At 61.7% G+C, this 12,772-nt stretch overlaps 2 protein-coding genes across 11 annotated transcripts in view; one reads left to right on the forward strand and one right to left on the reverse strand.

Annotated features, from left to right (window-relative positions):
* Nucleotides 1-4,758, forward strand: part of STKLD1 (serine/threonine kinase like domain containing 1) — a 20,774-nt gene extending 16,016 nt beyond the window's left edge. For 7 of the 8 annotated variants that reach the window (XM_032478822.1, XM_032478824.1, XM_032478825.1 and 4 more), the window contains 6 exons: nucleotides 496-636; nucleotides 1,456-1,584; nucleotides 2,442-2,777; nucleotides 3,841-3,981; nucleotides 4,241-4,320; nucleotides 4,571-4,758. In XM_032478822.1, the coding sequence (XP_032334713.1) occupies nucleotides 496-636; nucleotides 1,456-1,584; nucleotides 2,442-2,777; nucleotides 3,841-3,981; nucleotides 4,241-4,320; nucleotides 4,571-4,645 (902 nt within the window). In that variant the 3' untranslated portion in view covers nucleotides 4,646-4,758. The remainder of the gene's footprint in view (nucleotides 1-495; nucleotides 637-1,455; nucleotides 1,585-2,441; nucleotides 2,778-3,840; nucleotides 3,982-4,240; nucleotides 4,321-4,570) is intronic. The other variant, XM_032478826.1, reaches the window with a different exon arrangement.
* A 106-nt stretch (nucleotides 4,759-4,864) lies between these two features.
* Nucleotides 4,865-12,764, reverse strand: REXO4 (REX4 homolog, 3'-5' exonuclease). 3 transcript variants are annotated; one of them, XM_032478831.1, is made up of 8 exons: nucleotides 12,385-12,754; nucleotides 10,585-10,946; nucleotides 9,428-9,565; nucleotides 9,033-9,226; nucleotides 7,847-7,935; nucleotides 6,801-6,875; nucleotides 6,237-6,311; nucleotides 4,865-5,664 (listed from the first exon to the last, which is right to left on the reverse strand). In XM_032478831.1, exons 1-8 carry the CDS (start codon nucleotides 12,607-12,609, stop codon nucleotides 5,542-5,544), a joined length of 1,281 nt encoding a protein of 426 aa, XP_032334722.1. In that variant the 5' UTR covers nucleotides 12,610-12,754; the 3' UTR covers nucleotides 4,865-5,541. The 3 variants fall into 3 exon arrangements, 2 of the variants coding, with proteins under 2 accessions (XP_032334722.1, XP_014407815.2); XR_004319561.1 differs by lacking the exon at nucleotides 4,865-5,664 and having other exon boundaries at nucleotides 6,238-6,311; nucleotides 6,801-7,935; nucleotides 12,385-12,764; XM_014552329.2 differs by lacking the exons at nucleotides 4,865-5,664; nucleotides 6,237-6,311 and having other exon boundaries at nucleotides 6,733-7,935; nucleotides 12,385-12,764.
* Between the last annotated feature and the right edge of the window lie 8 nt (nucleotides 12,765-12,772).

The following is a 12,772-nucleotide window of genomic DNA, read 5'->3' on the forward strand; positions in this document are numbered from 1 at the left end:
GGACAAGCTCCCCTCTCCACCCCTCTGGCTGGTTTCCAGGCATGAAATGAGAAGCCGGACACATGGGGTCCTGCGGAGTGACCCCCCAGGCGGGCGTGAGCTTGTTGCCGCAGAGGGAGAGGCTGGGGGTGAGAGCCTGAGGAACCGGGCACCCCCCGGAGACTTTGGGCCATTCAAAAGGGTTGAGCTATGTTTGAGTTTTAAAATGGAATTATTTCATCTCCCTTCCAACTTTAATATTTAGGCCTCATTTCCACTTTATGCATTCCACTGCACGTGATAAACGTCTACTCTGGTATGTTGCAGGGCCTACTGGCCGCGCGGGCGAGCAGGTCCCCAGCCCTTTGGTCCCTCAGTCAGTCACTCAGTAAGCACTCACAGGGACCTGCTCTGCGCCCTGACCTCCACTTCCTCCATGCAGAATGGGGCGCTGCCCTCATCCAGCGAGGGCTCAGGGCCCAGGGTTAACCCTGGCCTCTCCGTCTGCCCAAGCAGCGCTGGCGCAGGACCCAGCAGCCGTGGTGCCGAGCGACAGCGCCATCACCCCTGTCCTGCTGAGCGTCATGCGGAGCCACCCTGAGAAGCAGGAGCTCCTGGTCCTGGTCTACGGCCTGCTCGCCATTGTCGCCAGCCAGGGTGGGTCTGCATGCTCCCGGGGCGTGCTGGGGTACACGGGGGCCGGGGTGGCTCAGTGGCCTCGTGGTCTGTTCCCAGCCTCCACCTTCCCGGTCACTCGTTCCTTCCACAAATGTGCGAGGGCACCGGCAAGGTGCCAGGCCCCACCGCAGGCCTCACGACGTGTTTCGGGTTCAAACCCCCGTCGCCCCTCCCGCCCCGCTTGGCTGTTTCACAGGGCCGCCGGCAGGCGGGGGACGGGGCACGGAGTGGGGTGGGGTCGCGACCAACGGCTTTACACACGTTTGCACCCTCCAGCCGCTAATGGGGGGGGCAGCATCTTCTCCAAAGGGCCCTGGCCTGGAGCCCCCCAGCCCCCACTCCACTAGCTGGATATCTACTGTACTTCGCTGACCTCACACCGGGCAGTGAGAAGGGCTGCTGTCAACAGCCATGTTGGGACAACAGGTGTAAATGAGGGCATCTGGCAAGCTGGGTGTCAGGTCATCCCGCCGGGAAGGGCACAGTCGTGGTCCCATCCTGGAGGCTCAGGCCTGCTGTGTGGCCCTAGGGGGCAGGGCCAGGCCCCCTGGAAGGAAAACCGCAGAGACCAGTCCCAGCCCAGTAACGAGGGGGAGACACTGGAACGGCGGCCCTGAGGACGGGCTGTGCTCTTTTGTTTCTGGGCCCCGTGCTGGCATGAGGCCGGCCCCGAGTAGGTACCCGGTAACATGGGCCACGTGGGGCGGCGGTGCTGGGGACAGCGGGGGGGGGGGGGGAGGCAGCTCCCTGGGAGGGCTTCTCCGTGGTCCTCACTCCAGGCCCCCCGCCCCGACCCAGAGCCAGCCACGGATGAGCTGCAGAAGGCTGGGCTGTTTGAGCACATCCTGGAGCACCTGGACACCTTCTCCAGGAACCGGGACATCTGCATCAACGGCCTGAGCCTGCTCTGGGCCCTGCTGGTGGATGGTGAGAGGGACCTGGGACTGGCACCGCCCCCGCTGCTCCCCCGTCACCTGAGACCCTTCAAGGGCCTCTGAGTCCTGGCCCTTGAACACTTCAGGACAGACCGTGGCCCGTGAAGGGCTCTTCTGAGAGCAGGGAAGCAGAGAGGAAGGAGCGGGGAGAGGGGATACGAAAAGCTGCACCAGCAGAGGCAGGATGTGCTGCCCTGGGAGGTGGGGGGTGGGAGGCTCGCCCCCCCGGCGCTTTATGCCCTGCTCAGGGAACCCTCCAGCTCCCAGACACCACGGGATTTCCCAGGCAGTCTCTCATTTCAGAAGTTGGCCTTGGCACTGGGCATCCTGTCATGATTTGTAAAGAAGTTGGCCTTGGCACTGGGCATCCTGTCATGATTTGTAAAAAAATTTTTTTGGGAGGGGAAGTAATGAGGTTTGTTTATTTACCTATTTTTAATGGAGGTGCTGGGGATTGAACCCAGGACCTCATACATGCTTAGCACGCGCTCTACCACTGAGCTATACCCTCCCCCATCCTGACTTCTGATTCAGAAAAGGGGGGCCCCCAGGCTATACTGCTCCCTCTCCAGGCCCCACGTGGCCCTGAAGCACCTGGGTGGTCATTTCCCCCGAAGAAAAGAGGGCTCCCACCTGACATGCAAGACTCCCCAAGACTCCCCTGGGGGGTGGCAGGTGACCCCACCCTCTGAAGACCTGCTAGCAGCCTGGAAATCGCACCCCTCTTCCCATCTCTGAGGACATCTGCCCTCTCCCCACCAACAGCTTCTGCTGGGGGGCCAAGCGCACAGCAGGCACTCCTGCTCGCACCAAGCGTAGGTGTCCCCTCTCCCTCCTGTCCTACTCCAGCTGTCATCGTGGACAAGGCCCCCTTGGAGAAAGCCCCGGGCCTCATTGCCGAGGTGATGGCCACCTACCCCGCGGACGTGGAGATGGCCGAAGCCGGCTGTGCAGTCCTGTGGCTGCTGTCCTTGCTGGGTGAGCAGCCCGGGGCCCCAGGGCTGGCGGGGTGGACCCTGGACCCACGAGACGAGGCCCGCACCGGCCCCTCCGCAGGTTGCATAGAGGAGCACCAGTTTGAAGAGGTGGTGGTGCTGTTCCTGCAAAGCATCCGGCTGTGCCAGGACCGAGTCCTGCTGGTGAACAACGCCTACCGCGGGCTGGCCAGCCTCGCCGAGGTGTCCGGTGAGCCTGCGGCCGGGGTGACCTGCCTCTAGGAGGTGGGGGAGGTGGGGCGCATTCAACCCGCAATGTCTGCCAGCTGCCCGCAGCCCAAAAACAGAAGCAAAAGATCAAAGAAGGAAAATACATCTACAGTCCCATCACTCAGAAGCTGCCGTGGAGACTTTCCACACGCACATCACACTTTGTCCCGAGCTACACTGCCTGCCTTCCCTGCCCTCGAACACAGCGTCCCACACGTTCCCCTCCAGGTGCCCGGGGCAGTCTGTGAGCTCCCACCTCCGCAACACCAACTCTGGCTGGTACTCAGCCTCCGGGCCCGACTCACGCACAGCAACCCCTCAGACACTTGGGCCTGGAGCCTGGCTGGGCTGCCAGCTCCAAGGGGGGCAGTTCCCACTCCTCTGAGGTCTGGTCCCCACTTGGTACACAGGCTGGACCAGCCTGTTTCTTCCTTGGCCTCAAGCAGGGAGCGGGGTGCTCTTCCCTCTCGGATGGAGACAACCGGGGTTCCAGGCCTACACCTTCCTCCTCAACCCCGCTAGGATCCTGGTGGGAGGGGGGAGGTGAGGCTCTAAGGGGAAAAAGGACGTGGCTCAGGTCTCAAGGAGCAGGGTGGTCAGAACCCCAGAGCCCGAGTCTGGGTGAGACCCTTGGCGTTGTGGCTGCCAGCTGTGCCCTGGGCTCCAGGAGGACCTGGTGAAGACCCACATGGCATCTCACGTCACTGCTCGCAGACCCCAGCCCCTCAGGAGCCAGGCTGGCCCCGCAATGACAGGCCTCCTTACACTGGGGGGCCCTCCCTATGAGCCCACTCCCCCTCTGGCTGCCTGGGTGGAGGGGCGGGTGTACGTTCCCACCGGAGGACAGGCAGGTGCGGAGTGGGGAGTTGCCTGACCTCAGCAGTGCCCAGGCTGCAGGACTCCGGGGCGTCCTCCGCCAGCTGAGGCTCTTGCTGCCCTGGGCTCTCGGGGCTCTCAACCCACCAACTTAGTACCGCTGTCAGCCCATCTCCTGGAGGACCAAGGCGGGGGCCGCGCAGGGAATGAACCCCGTCCCCCGCCAGAGCTGGCGGCCCTGCAGGTGGTGATGCCGGAGGAGGACAGCAGCGGCCTCACCCTGCTCCAGGAGACGTACCAGCTCCACAGGGATGACCCGGAGGTGGTGGAGAGCATCTGCGTGCTGCTGGCCCAGCTCGCCTCCTATGGTGAGGACCCCCTTGCCTTGTCACCCCCTCCCCGAGGCTGGGGTCAAAGAGGCGCCCTGCTCGCCAGTTTAACTGACAGCAGAAGGAAAGGAACCCTCTGTGCTGGCGCGGGTGATACCCGGTTCTCGGGTTCCCACAGACCCCTCAGGGGTCTGGGGGCCAGGGGCCAAGCTTGGTCCTGCTGGGCGCCTCAGAACTGCCCCGCTGGGGACCCGGGAGAGTGTCAGGCTGGCCCCAGGACCCTCTGCTCTGCCCGCAGACGACATCCTGCCGGAGCTGTTGTCCAGCGGCATCGAGCCGCTGGTCGAGGAGATCCACGGGCGCTTCACCTCCAGCCTGGTGAGTGCCGGTGGGCCCTGCGGCCAGGGGCCCAGAACCGGAGGTCTGCGGGCAGATGACTGGGAGTGCTGCTTGTACGGTTCTAAGTGGCTCAGCCGGTCTGTTGCCCCCCGTCCACGACTGGGCCCAAGTCAACCCTGAAGGGGCAGCAGTGAGACCTCTTCCAAGAAAAGTGGGCCAAGTGACAGGAGCAGCCGCTCGTGGACCCCAAAGCTGAGCGGGGAAACCACCAACCGCCCTCCCCTTCCAGGAGCTGGTTTCTGACGCAGGGCGTGTGCTCCGCAGACTGGAGGCTTCGCGGCGCTGCTCCGAGGGCGGGCAGTAGGTGCCTCCCGGGCCCCCCTCCCCTTCCCCGGCCTGTTCCTCTGTGAGCTGCCGGACTGGGCATCTCCTCAGGGGGTACGTGGGGTAGGGGCAGGAAGAACCGCCACCCAGGACCAGCACGTGCACTTCACCCTTTGTGACAGGGGGCCTGGGCCATTCCCAGGGTGGGGCCGCCCAGCTGGGACAGGTGGCAGTAGCCAGACACAGAGCCTCCACCAGCTCCAGCTCCAATAAAACCTGCCTTTATGTCACACAATGTCCTTAGGGGTCTGGAGTTTTTGTACAGCCAGCAGGTGGCTCAGTGTGGCCCAGGGTGTCACGCCCTCCACGCAGTGCCCTGACGTTGGTTCTCGGAGACTCTCACCCCTGGGCCGGGGAACAGCCGCAGGCCGTCCATGGTCAGCAGGTGTGTCTCAGACGAGGGAGGTGCCTGCCTCTGGGTGTCACTGCTGTCTCCGCGCGGGACACCCTGAGCTCACCTCACCAGCTGTAGGCTCGGACCTGGAGTTCAAGCCTGGCTGGGGTGTAGGGAGCAGGTGAGAAAGGACCCCCTCACCTTCACAGAGACTCCCCCAGTCCACGGGTGACCACAGAAATTCCTCCATGAGGCTGCAGCTGGCTGCCCACAGCCCCTGGGTCCAGGCTGGAGTCCGCAGAGTTCTTCCCATCGCCCAAGGGGGTCTCGGGGGACCACACGGAAGACCCGGCGGACAACTGGGTGCTTTCAGCCCCCGGCACCTGGTGCGTCCCAGGGGATGGTCGGTGTGGCACAGCCCCTACTCCCGCCCTGTGTACGGCGACGAGTCTTAGGTCACAAAACCAGAGAAGTCCTGCTCAGCAGCACATGTGCGTGTGTCCCCCTCCGCCATGATTCTGAAACCTCTCGGGGGGACTCGGTCACAGCTGTTGCGGGCCGTCCAGGGCTGGGCTGGGGGCCGGGGGCCGGCTGTCCTGGGCTACGCTCTCCCACTCCTTCCTCACCGAGACATACAGCCTCATCGCTGCCTGTGCGTCCTGAACCTGGGGGACACGGAGGGTCATCGTGACTGTTCCACCGGGGACAGGCACAGACACACAGGGCGGGTGAAGGAGAAAAGTGATGTAGCCTCACCGTACTTCTGCACCCCCAGCGCCCCCACTCATGGAAGGAAGGAACCCAAAGAAAGGAAGGGACAAACGTGCCGCCCAGAAAGGCGCGCTGGACCCCATGGAACGAGGACCAGATGGGAGGCGTGGCGGGCTCAGGGCCCGGCGCTGGGCGCAAAGAGCCCAGGGGGCTGAGGCCGCGGGGTGGTGGGGTTCCGCGGGCCGCCAGCCTATCCCGCAGTCCTAGAGAGCCTTCAGCCCAGACCCAGGACTTCTTCGATGGCAGTGCACTTGCGGGTTTCTCACGGTGAGTGTGAATCAGCTAAACGCAACCACTTAGAGCTTAATCAGCGCCGTGCGGCCCGTGGCGCCACGCCATTTCTCACAGCCGGCAGCCTCCTAAAAGGCGCCTGAGCCCCGAGGTGTGTGCGTCGGGTGACAGACACCTGCCTCCGAGGCTGGGCAAGGCCCCCACTCCCGGGGACTGTCAGGCGGGACACACTCACCGAACAGTGCTCCGCCTGCTGCACCTGGATCCCCAGGATCTTCTCTGCAAGCAGCTTCAGAGATGGCCGTCCACTCTGTCAGGGGAGAGGGCAGCACACAGTGGCCCTGGGGCGGGTGGGGGGGGGCTGCACCGGGCAGGGGGTTCGCCTGCTGACCCCCAACCCCAGCGACCTTCAGTGTGCCTTCCAGTGGAAGTGCCAGTGGCCCCGGGGGCTGGTGACACCCAGGTCAGCCAGTGGAGGGGACCAGGAAGGACCCTGCACCTCAGCCTTCCAGGGGCAGCTCTGCCGCTGGAACAGGCCACATGGCGGCTTCTTCCCCGCAGTCGGGGCTCTTGTCACAGGTCAGAGGGGACTCACCGGCCCTCAGGGACATGAACTTTGAGATTGGCATGCAGCAGAACTCTCCTTTTTAAGATGCCTTTCAGTTTTAAAGGTTAAAAGGAAAAACCAAACCAAGCCAAAACCCCCTTAACAAGCCAGCCAGCCTCCAGGGACCAGAACCGAGGACCGTGCGCACCGCGACACCTCCCCCCTGCACAGGGCTGCGCTGACTCCAAGCACCTTCACTTGGCTCCTGAAAGGCTTGTACTTCTGAGTGTCCCGGATTTTCTTCTTTGGGTGACCCAGGAACAGCGCCTGGAGGGAGAAAACACGACGGGGGCCTCACCGTTCACCTGCTGTGACGGAACCCCCAATTCCAGCAACGACACACGTTCCCGCACAGATGAAATGAGGTGCTGACGACAGCCTGAACGTCTGGGAGAAAACCACCCTGGGGAGGAGGCCCTCGAACCACGAACCACGGGGCTGAAACAGCCTTGAGGCCGGGAAGCTGGAGCCGAGGAACCAGCAGCCAACTTGTCTGTTTTCAGTTGGTGTCACACACACAGTGAGGCGAGAACAGAGCCGGTTTCAGCAGCTCAGCACACGGCCGCGGGACAGGCCTCGGGGGAGGTCTGAGTCCATCCAAGTTACCAGGGACGGAGAGGGCGCGAGGAGGGAGCAGGGCACCGGGCCCCTGGGGTGAGAATCACCCCAACAAAGTGTGCTTCTGTGAGCAGAGGACTTGTTAGTTTTTAACGGTTAAAAACTTACTTTTAAAAGGCACGTAAGACCAACACTTCCCAGTCCCTGAGACGTGGGAGGATTCCAGGGTCCCAGAGGACGTGGAAAAGCTCCAGGTCCAGGGAGGACAGGCTCCCACCCTGCCTGCCCTGAGCTTCCCACCCGAACCGGAGGGTCAGCTTTGCCCACAGCAGGACCCTGCAGGGCAGAGGCTGAGGCCGCGCCCTCTGGGCCTCGGTAAGGGGGCCTTCTGAGCTTGCCTGCCGCCCTCTGAGCTGGCCGTGGTGGGCCAGCCTGTGAGGTGGGGGCTGCCTGGTGGCTTCGAGGGAATGGTCACCAGGGAAGCTCTGCCCTGAGAGGAGCTGCAGCCTGTCCAGCGGGTGTGCGGGTGGTGTGCGGGGAGTCGGTCCACCAAGCTGACACGTGGGCATGTCACTCAGTGCACGAACCAAGCATGACTGCCTTAGACGCTGTGTTCCACAGAAGGCCAGCGCGGCCGAGGCGCACGCAGGGCCCAAGCAGCTGGTGTCAGCAGCCGGTACCTTCAGATCATTGTGCAGCGCGTGTCCGACCAGAATCCGGCCCTTCAGCAAGCCTGCCACTTCCTTCTGGACAACTTCAAATTCTTCTCCTGGAATCAAAACAAGGAAGTAATTTTTATCAACACGTAAGTCACTGTTTCTGAGAGGGAGAGGCCACCACCCTAGGTCAGGACTCAGAGGGCCGGCAGTTAGAGATTCTGGGCAGGGAGGCCAGTGATGCCAAAGCCCAGGGGCTGTCTCAGCTGCCCCCCTCTTCCCCAGGGAGAAGGGAGGGGCGCACACCCACTGTCACCTGGCGGAGTGACCCTGACTGCTGAATCTAATAGAAACCAGGGCCTGTGTTTGATGTCCTTGCAACTGGACATAAAAACAAAGGGTGGGGGTCCCCTCACCACAGATGGTGAGAAGCCCCACTCCAGACCCCGGGCTCCGGAGGAGGCCTGCCTGCTTTCTCCGAGCAGACCCTCTGGGGGCCCCCCTTCCCCTCCTCCCAAAGGGAGGGGCTGCGGGAACCGAGCTTGTGCCCTGTGATTCTGTCCGCTCTAAGCCAAGAAAGACTGGCAGAGCCTGGGCTGGAGATGCGCATGGGCCCTGGGGCCGTGAGTGGGAGAAGCTGAGAGGTGCAGAGAGCAGAGACCACACGGCCTGAGAAAGCAGGGCAGTGGCCACAAGCGCCTGCGTCCAGGACCTCCCCCGAACTCTTCGGGCCTTCGCTCCCGCCAGCACAGCCAGTCCCTTGGCAAACCCGACAGACTCAGCCTCTGAGGTGTGTCCAGAGCTGGGCCACAACTTGTCACCTTTAACGGTCACCTCCAGCTCACACTCATCTGCCCCATCCCCAGTCCTGCAAAGAACCTGCAGGGACCTGGGCCGGACCTCGCCTCTCACTGCCCACGGGCCCCCCAGAGTCCTCACGAAGGTCCGTCAGACCCCACAGTCTGCGCACCTCCCCGGCCACACCCTCCACTGGCCTCCTGCCCTCACTCTCTCCATCCTGCCGCCAAGTCACAGAGTGCCTCAGAACAGCGTCCTGGTCTGGAGGCTGGCAGCCAGGAGGCAGCAAGGAAGACCCGAGAGCTTGGCCCCCACCGCACCCCCGCTAGCCAGCTAGGAAGCACCCGCAGAAGGGAACAGGTGGAGGAACACGAGCGTGCCACTGCCACTCCCGCCTCCGAGCACCACCCACCCTGCGCGAGGTCCTCGGGCCGGATCCCGCTGACCGCTGTCCTGTAGTCAGTCACCAACTGGGTCGGCTTCACGAACTTGTCATAAACACACTTCCCATACTGGTTCACCAGGGACACGCGGGCGGCGATGCTCTCGTCCCCCTGGGGGCCCACACCCACCATCTCACAGTCCAGGGCTAAGGCTTTGGTCAGGCTGAAGGGAACCAAGGCTCCGACTTAATGCATGCGGCGGGGGGACCAGGGAACAGGCACCGCCGCCCCCCACAGTGACAGGCCCTGTGCCGACATGGGTCTCAGCAGGACACTGAGAGGTGCCCGCCCAACCCACCGGAGGGGAGGGACGGCTCCTTCCCCGAAAACCCCCGCTCTCTGAGGCCGAGTGCGCCCTGCGTACCCACTGAAGGCCCGCTCCTTCACCAGCGTGGCGCTGCTCTTGCTCTGACCCAGCTGCTTCCTCGCTATGTCGGCTGCCTCGGGGCCGATGGCCGCTTCAATATCCTCCGGGTCCACATCATCAAACCAGATGTCTTCCCTGAAAGGCAGAGCGAGCAGGCTGGGCGCGCCGGCGGCGGCCACGGCTCCTGCAGTCAGGCCCCAGGTGCCAGGCCCACCTCTGTGACCATCTCAGCACCTTCCCCCATCACGCTTCTTTTTAATTAAAAAACACACTCACTATCCAAAATTCAGAGCTACAGAGCAACACACAACACAAAACAGAAATAGAGACCCCCACCCAGGTGTAACGGCTTCTGGTGTTTCCTTTCTAATTACAACACAAATTCTATTGTAATCAAACATTTACGAGACTCAAACACGACTGTCCAGCATGGACACAGACCCCCCCACCCCACTTGGTGCCACGCCCTGCAGACACGGATGCCCGGGCAGGAGCGCACACTTCTGCCTGCTGAGTATGTCTTTTGGACTCAGCTTCCACGTCATCTCCTTAGAGATGGGTCCCTGAACAGACGCGCTCCCCTGGCCCTACGCTCCCACAGACTTCTCCCTCGCTGGATTTATCCCGACCACACTGAGCGAATTGCTGAAATAATCTCAGTGTCTCGTCCATCTCCTCTGCTTGGCTGCCCCCCCAGGAGGGAGCGACCCATCAGGGCCACTCTATTTCCAGACAATGGACCTGGCACATGACACAGGGCAGGCACTGAAACCCCTGTCTCCTAAAACCTGTGCCCACTGTGACCTCAACACCCAGGCAACAGGCAGCCAGCCAGCCCAACTTACGCCTCCAGCTGAGCCATTCGGGGGAACCACTGACCTCTGGTCCCCACCCCCACCCCCATGTGAGTGACCATCCCAGTGTTTGCTGAGTAACCAGCAGGCACAGGTCAGCCCGCTGCACCTCACAGGCCCACCACACAGGACAATGCAGAGGCTCAGGGCACGTAGGAGCTTGCCCCCAACCACCCAGTGAGCAAGACCCAGGAATCGGTTTCAGGTCAGAGTCTTTCTGGCTTTGGCTGTCACCTCCCTCTTGGCAAGGATGACTGCGGCAGACTGCAGCCCAGGCTGGCGGAGGCCGTGGGCACTTACTCGGTGGGTGGGGCTGGGGCCGAGGTGGCGGTCGCCTCCTTAGCTTTCCGCTTCTTATGCTTGATGTCTCCTCGCTTCAGAGAAATGTTCCCATTGGTCCTCTTCTTGGCTGCTTTCTCACTGTGCCGCGACTGCCCGCTGTGCTGTGTGTGAAGTGCAGGCATCTTCCTGTCCGGTGGTGATCCTGGGGGAACAGAGCCCCCTGTGGCCTCCTGGTCTGTGTCTTCTGTCCCCATCTCAGCCCTCTTTGCTTTATCTGGGATCGACTTCCTGTTCTGCTGGACACTTCGGGGCTGCTTTTTGGAATCCATCTGAGAGAGACCAAGAGGCTCTTTCCGGGTCTGTGATTTCTGCTTCAGCAGCTAATGGAACCCAAGATAAGATACGTGACACGTTTTCACTTGGAAATCACGCACAAGAAACTGAAAACACGTCTATGTACGTGCGTAAAAGCAACCTGTTCTCACATTTATCGTTATTTTACAGGTAACTCCCAGCTTTGGCCAAAAAGCTGGGGCACGGAAATCACTTCCTTTCTCAGATTTCATGGTTTGCTACTGCCATGAGGGTCTCAGGAAGAGAGGGGTGTGTCCAGTGACAGGTGGCTGAAGGGCTGGCAGCCACACCCCTGCTCTTCCGCACGGAGGGCTGAGGCCTTCCAGCCCCATCTCCTCTGGTGTGCGAGTCCTCAACCTGGCTGCTCTCTACATGGTTAAGACCCTGCCACACACGTGGCTGAGATGATGAGGTGGCTTTCCACTTTCCTGTTCCCATAACATTTAAAGAACAGAAGTATTGCCTTTCTTGTATGAACGAGAGAAAACTCAAGGTTTTTGTCACAGTAAACATCCCTCTGCTCCACTTAATTTTGCTTTATTTTCTTGAAAGAGACAGACTTACAGTTTAAGAAATCAGAGGACCCTGGGGGTGCCCTAGAGAAATTCACTCATCCGGGAGAAATATTTGGACTCCTGCCCTAAGATGCTGGGCCTGGTTAAGAAATTCAAAAGCTCTTCTCTGTTCTCTCTCACTTCCTCTGAGGCTCCGTAACGGACTCCAGAAACTTGCAGAAGACACTCTGAAGGTCGGTGGTAGCAAAGAGCACAAACTGAGGCCCAACCATGGGAACCTGTCCCCCAGCCCACTAACTAGCTGTGTGGTCACACGGTTCCTCAAACTCCCTGCTTCAATCTCCTCATCTGAAAAACAGCAGCTAACTCCAAGGAGGCGCAGAGAATTTGTGAGTGAAGTACGTGTAACAGCATCTAGCAGACGGTAACCCATACATGAGTTCTGACCACTGATGTCAAGAAAGGCAGTAGGTATAACTCTGCATTGACAGCAGGGATCTTGGCGTCTGACTCCTGGTTCCGCCGACCTGGCTGCAACCCTGGATAATTTACTTAACCTTTCTGGGCCCATTTCCTCTTTTGTAAAATGTAGATGATAAAGGACTCTGTCTCACAGTGTTGGTATTGAGCTAAATAAGAACACACATGGCTCATCCCGCCGTGTCTGCACACTTTAAGGTCAGCATCTGGGCGCAGGAGTTATCAACCATCATCTGTTAAAGACCCAGAGCACTGAAAGAATCCTCGACATCAACTTCCTGCCACTTACTCGCCCACGAGCTCGCTGCCTCCCCCAGAGGCCACTTCTCCTGTGAACGGCGCTGTCCGCACAGTCTCCACTCCAATCCGCCTCCACAGCGCCCTTCTGGGGCCCCGCAAGCCCTGCTCCCTCTTCCACTGCGGTGACCGGGGAAAGAGCGGCGCGGTCCGCGGGCCCCCTCGCTCTTACCTCCTGCAGCGCCTTCCAGTTTTGGGAAAAGTCTTCTGGTGCCTTTGGAGGCCGCACCGCGACGCCTCCGGCGTCGTTTCCCGGCTTCTCGCCTACTTCTCGCGCTTTGTTCTTCCAGAATCTTTTCTTCTTCATCTTCTTCCGAGTCGGCTTTCTGACGAGCCCCGGCCCAGGCGCGGGGTCGACCGCGGCGCGCTTGGGGGTCAGCGGCGTCGTCTTCGCCATCCCGGCCTCGTCCCTGGTCCCTGCGCCCGTTCACGGCGCCTCGCCGCGGCCCCGGAGCCGGGCTCTGCCCGCCGAGCACAGGCCCCGGCCAGCCCCCGACTCGCCCGCTGGGGGGTACACCCGCGCCCGGGACCCCGGAAGCGACCCCGCGAGCGCCTCGGCA

This window comes from Camelus ferus, chromosome 4, assembly GCF_009834535.1.
Source record: "Camelus ferus isolate YT-003-E chromosome 4, BCGSAC_Cfer_1.0, whole genome shotgun sequence".
NCBI classification, from domain to species: Eukaryota; Metazoa; Chordata; class Mammalia; order Artiodactyla; family Camelidae; genus Camelus; species Camelus ferus.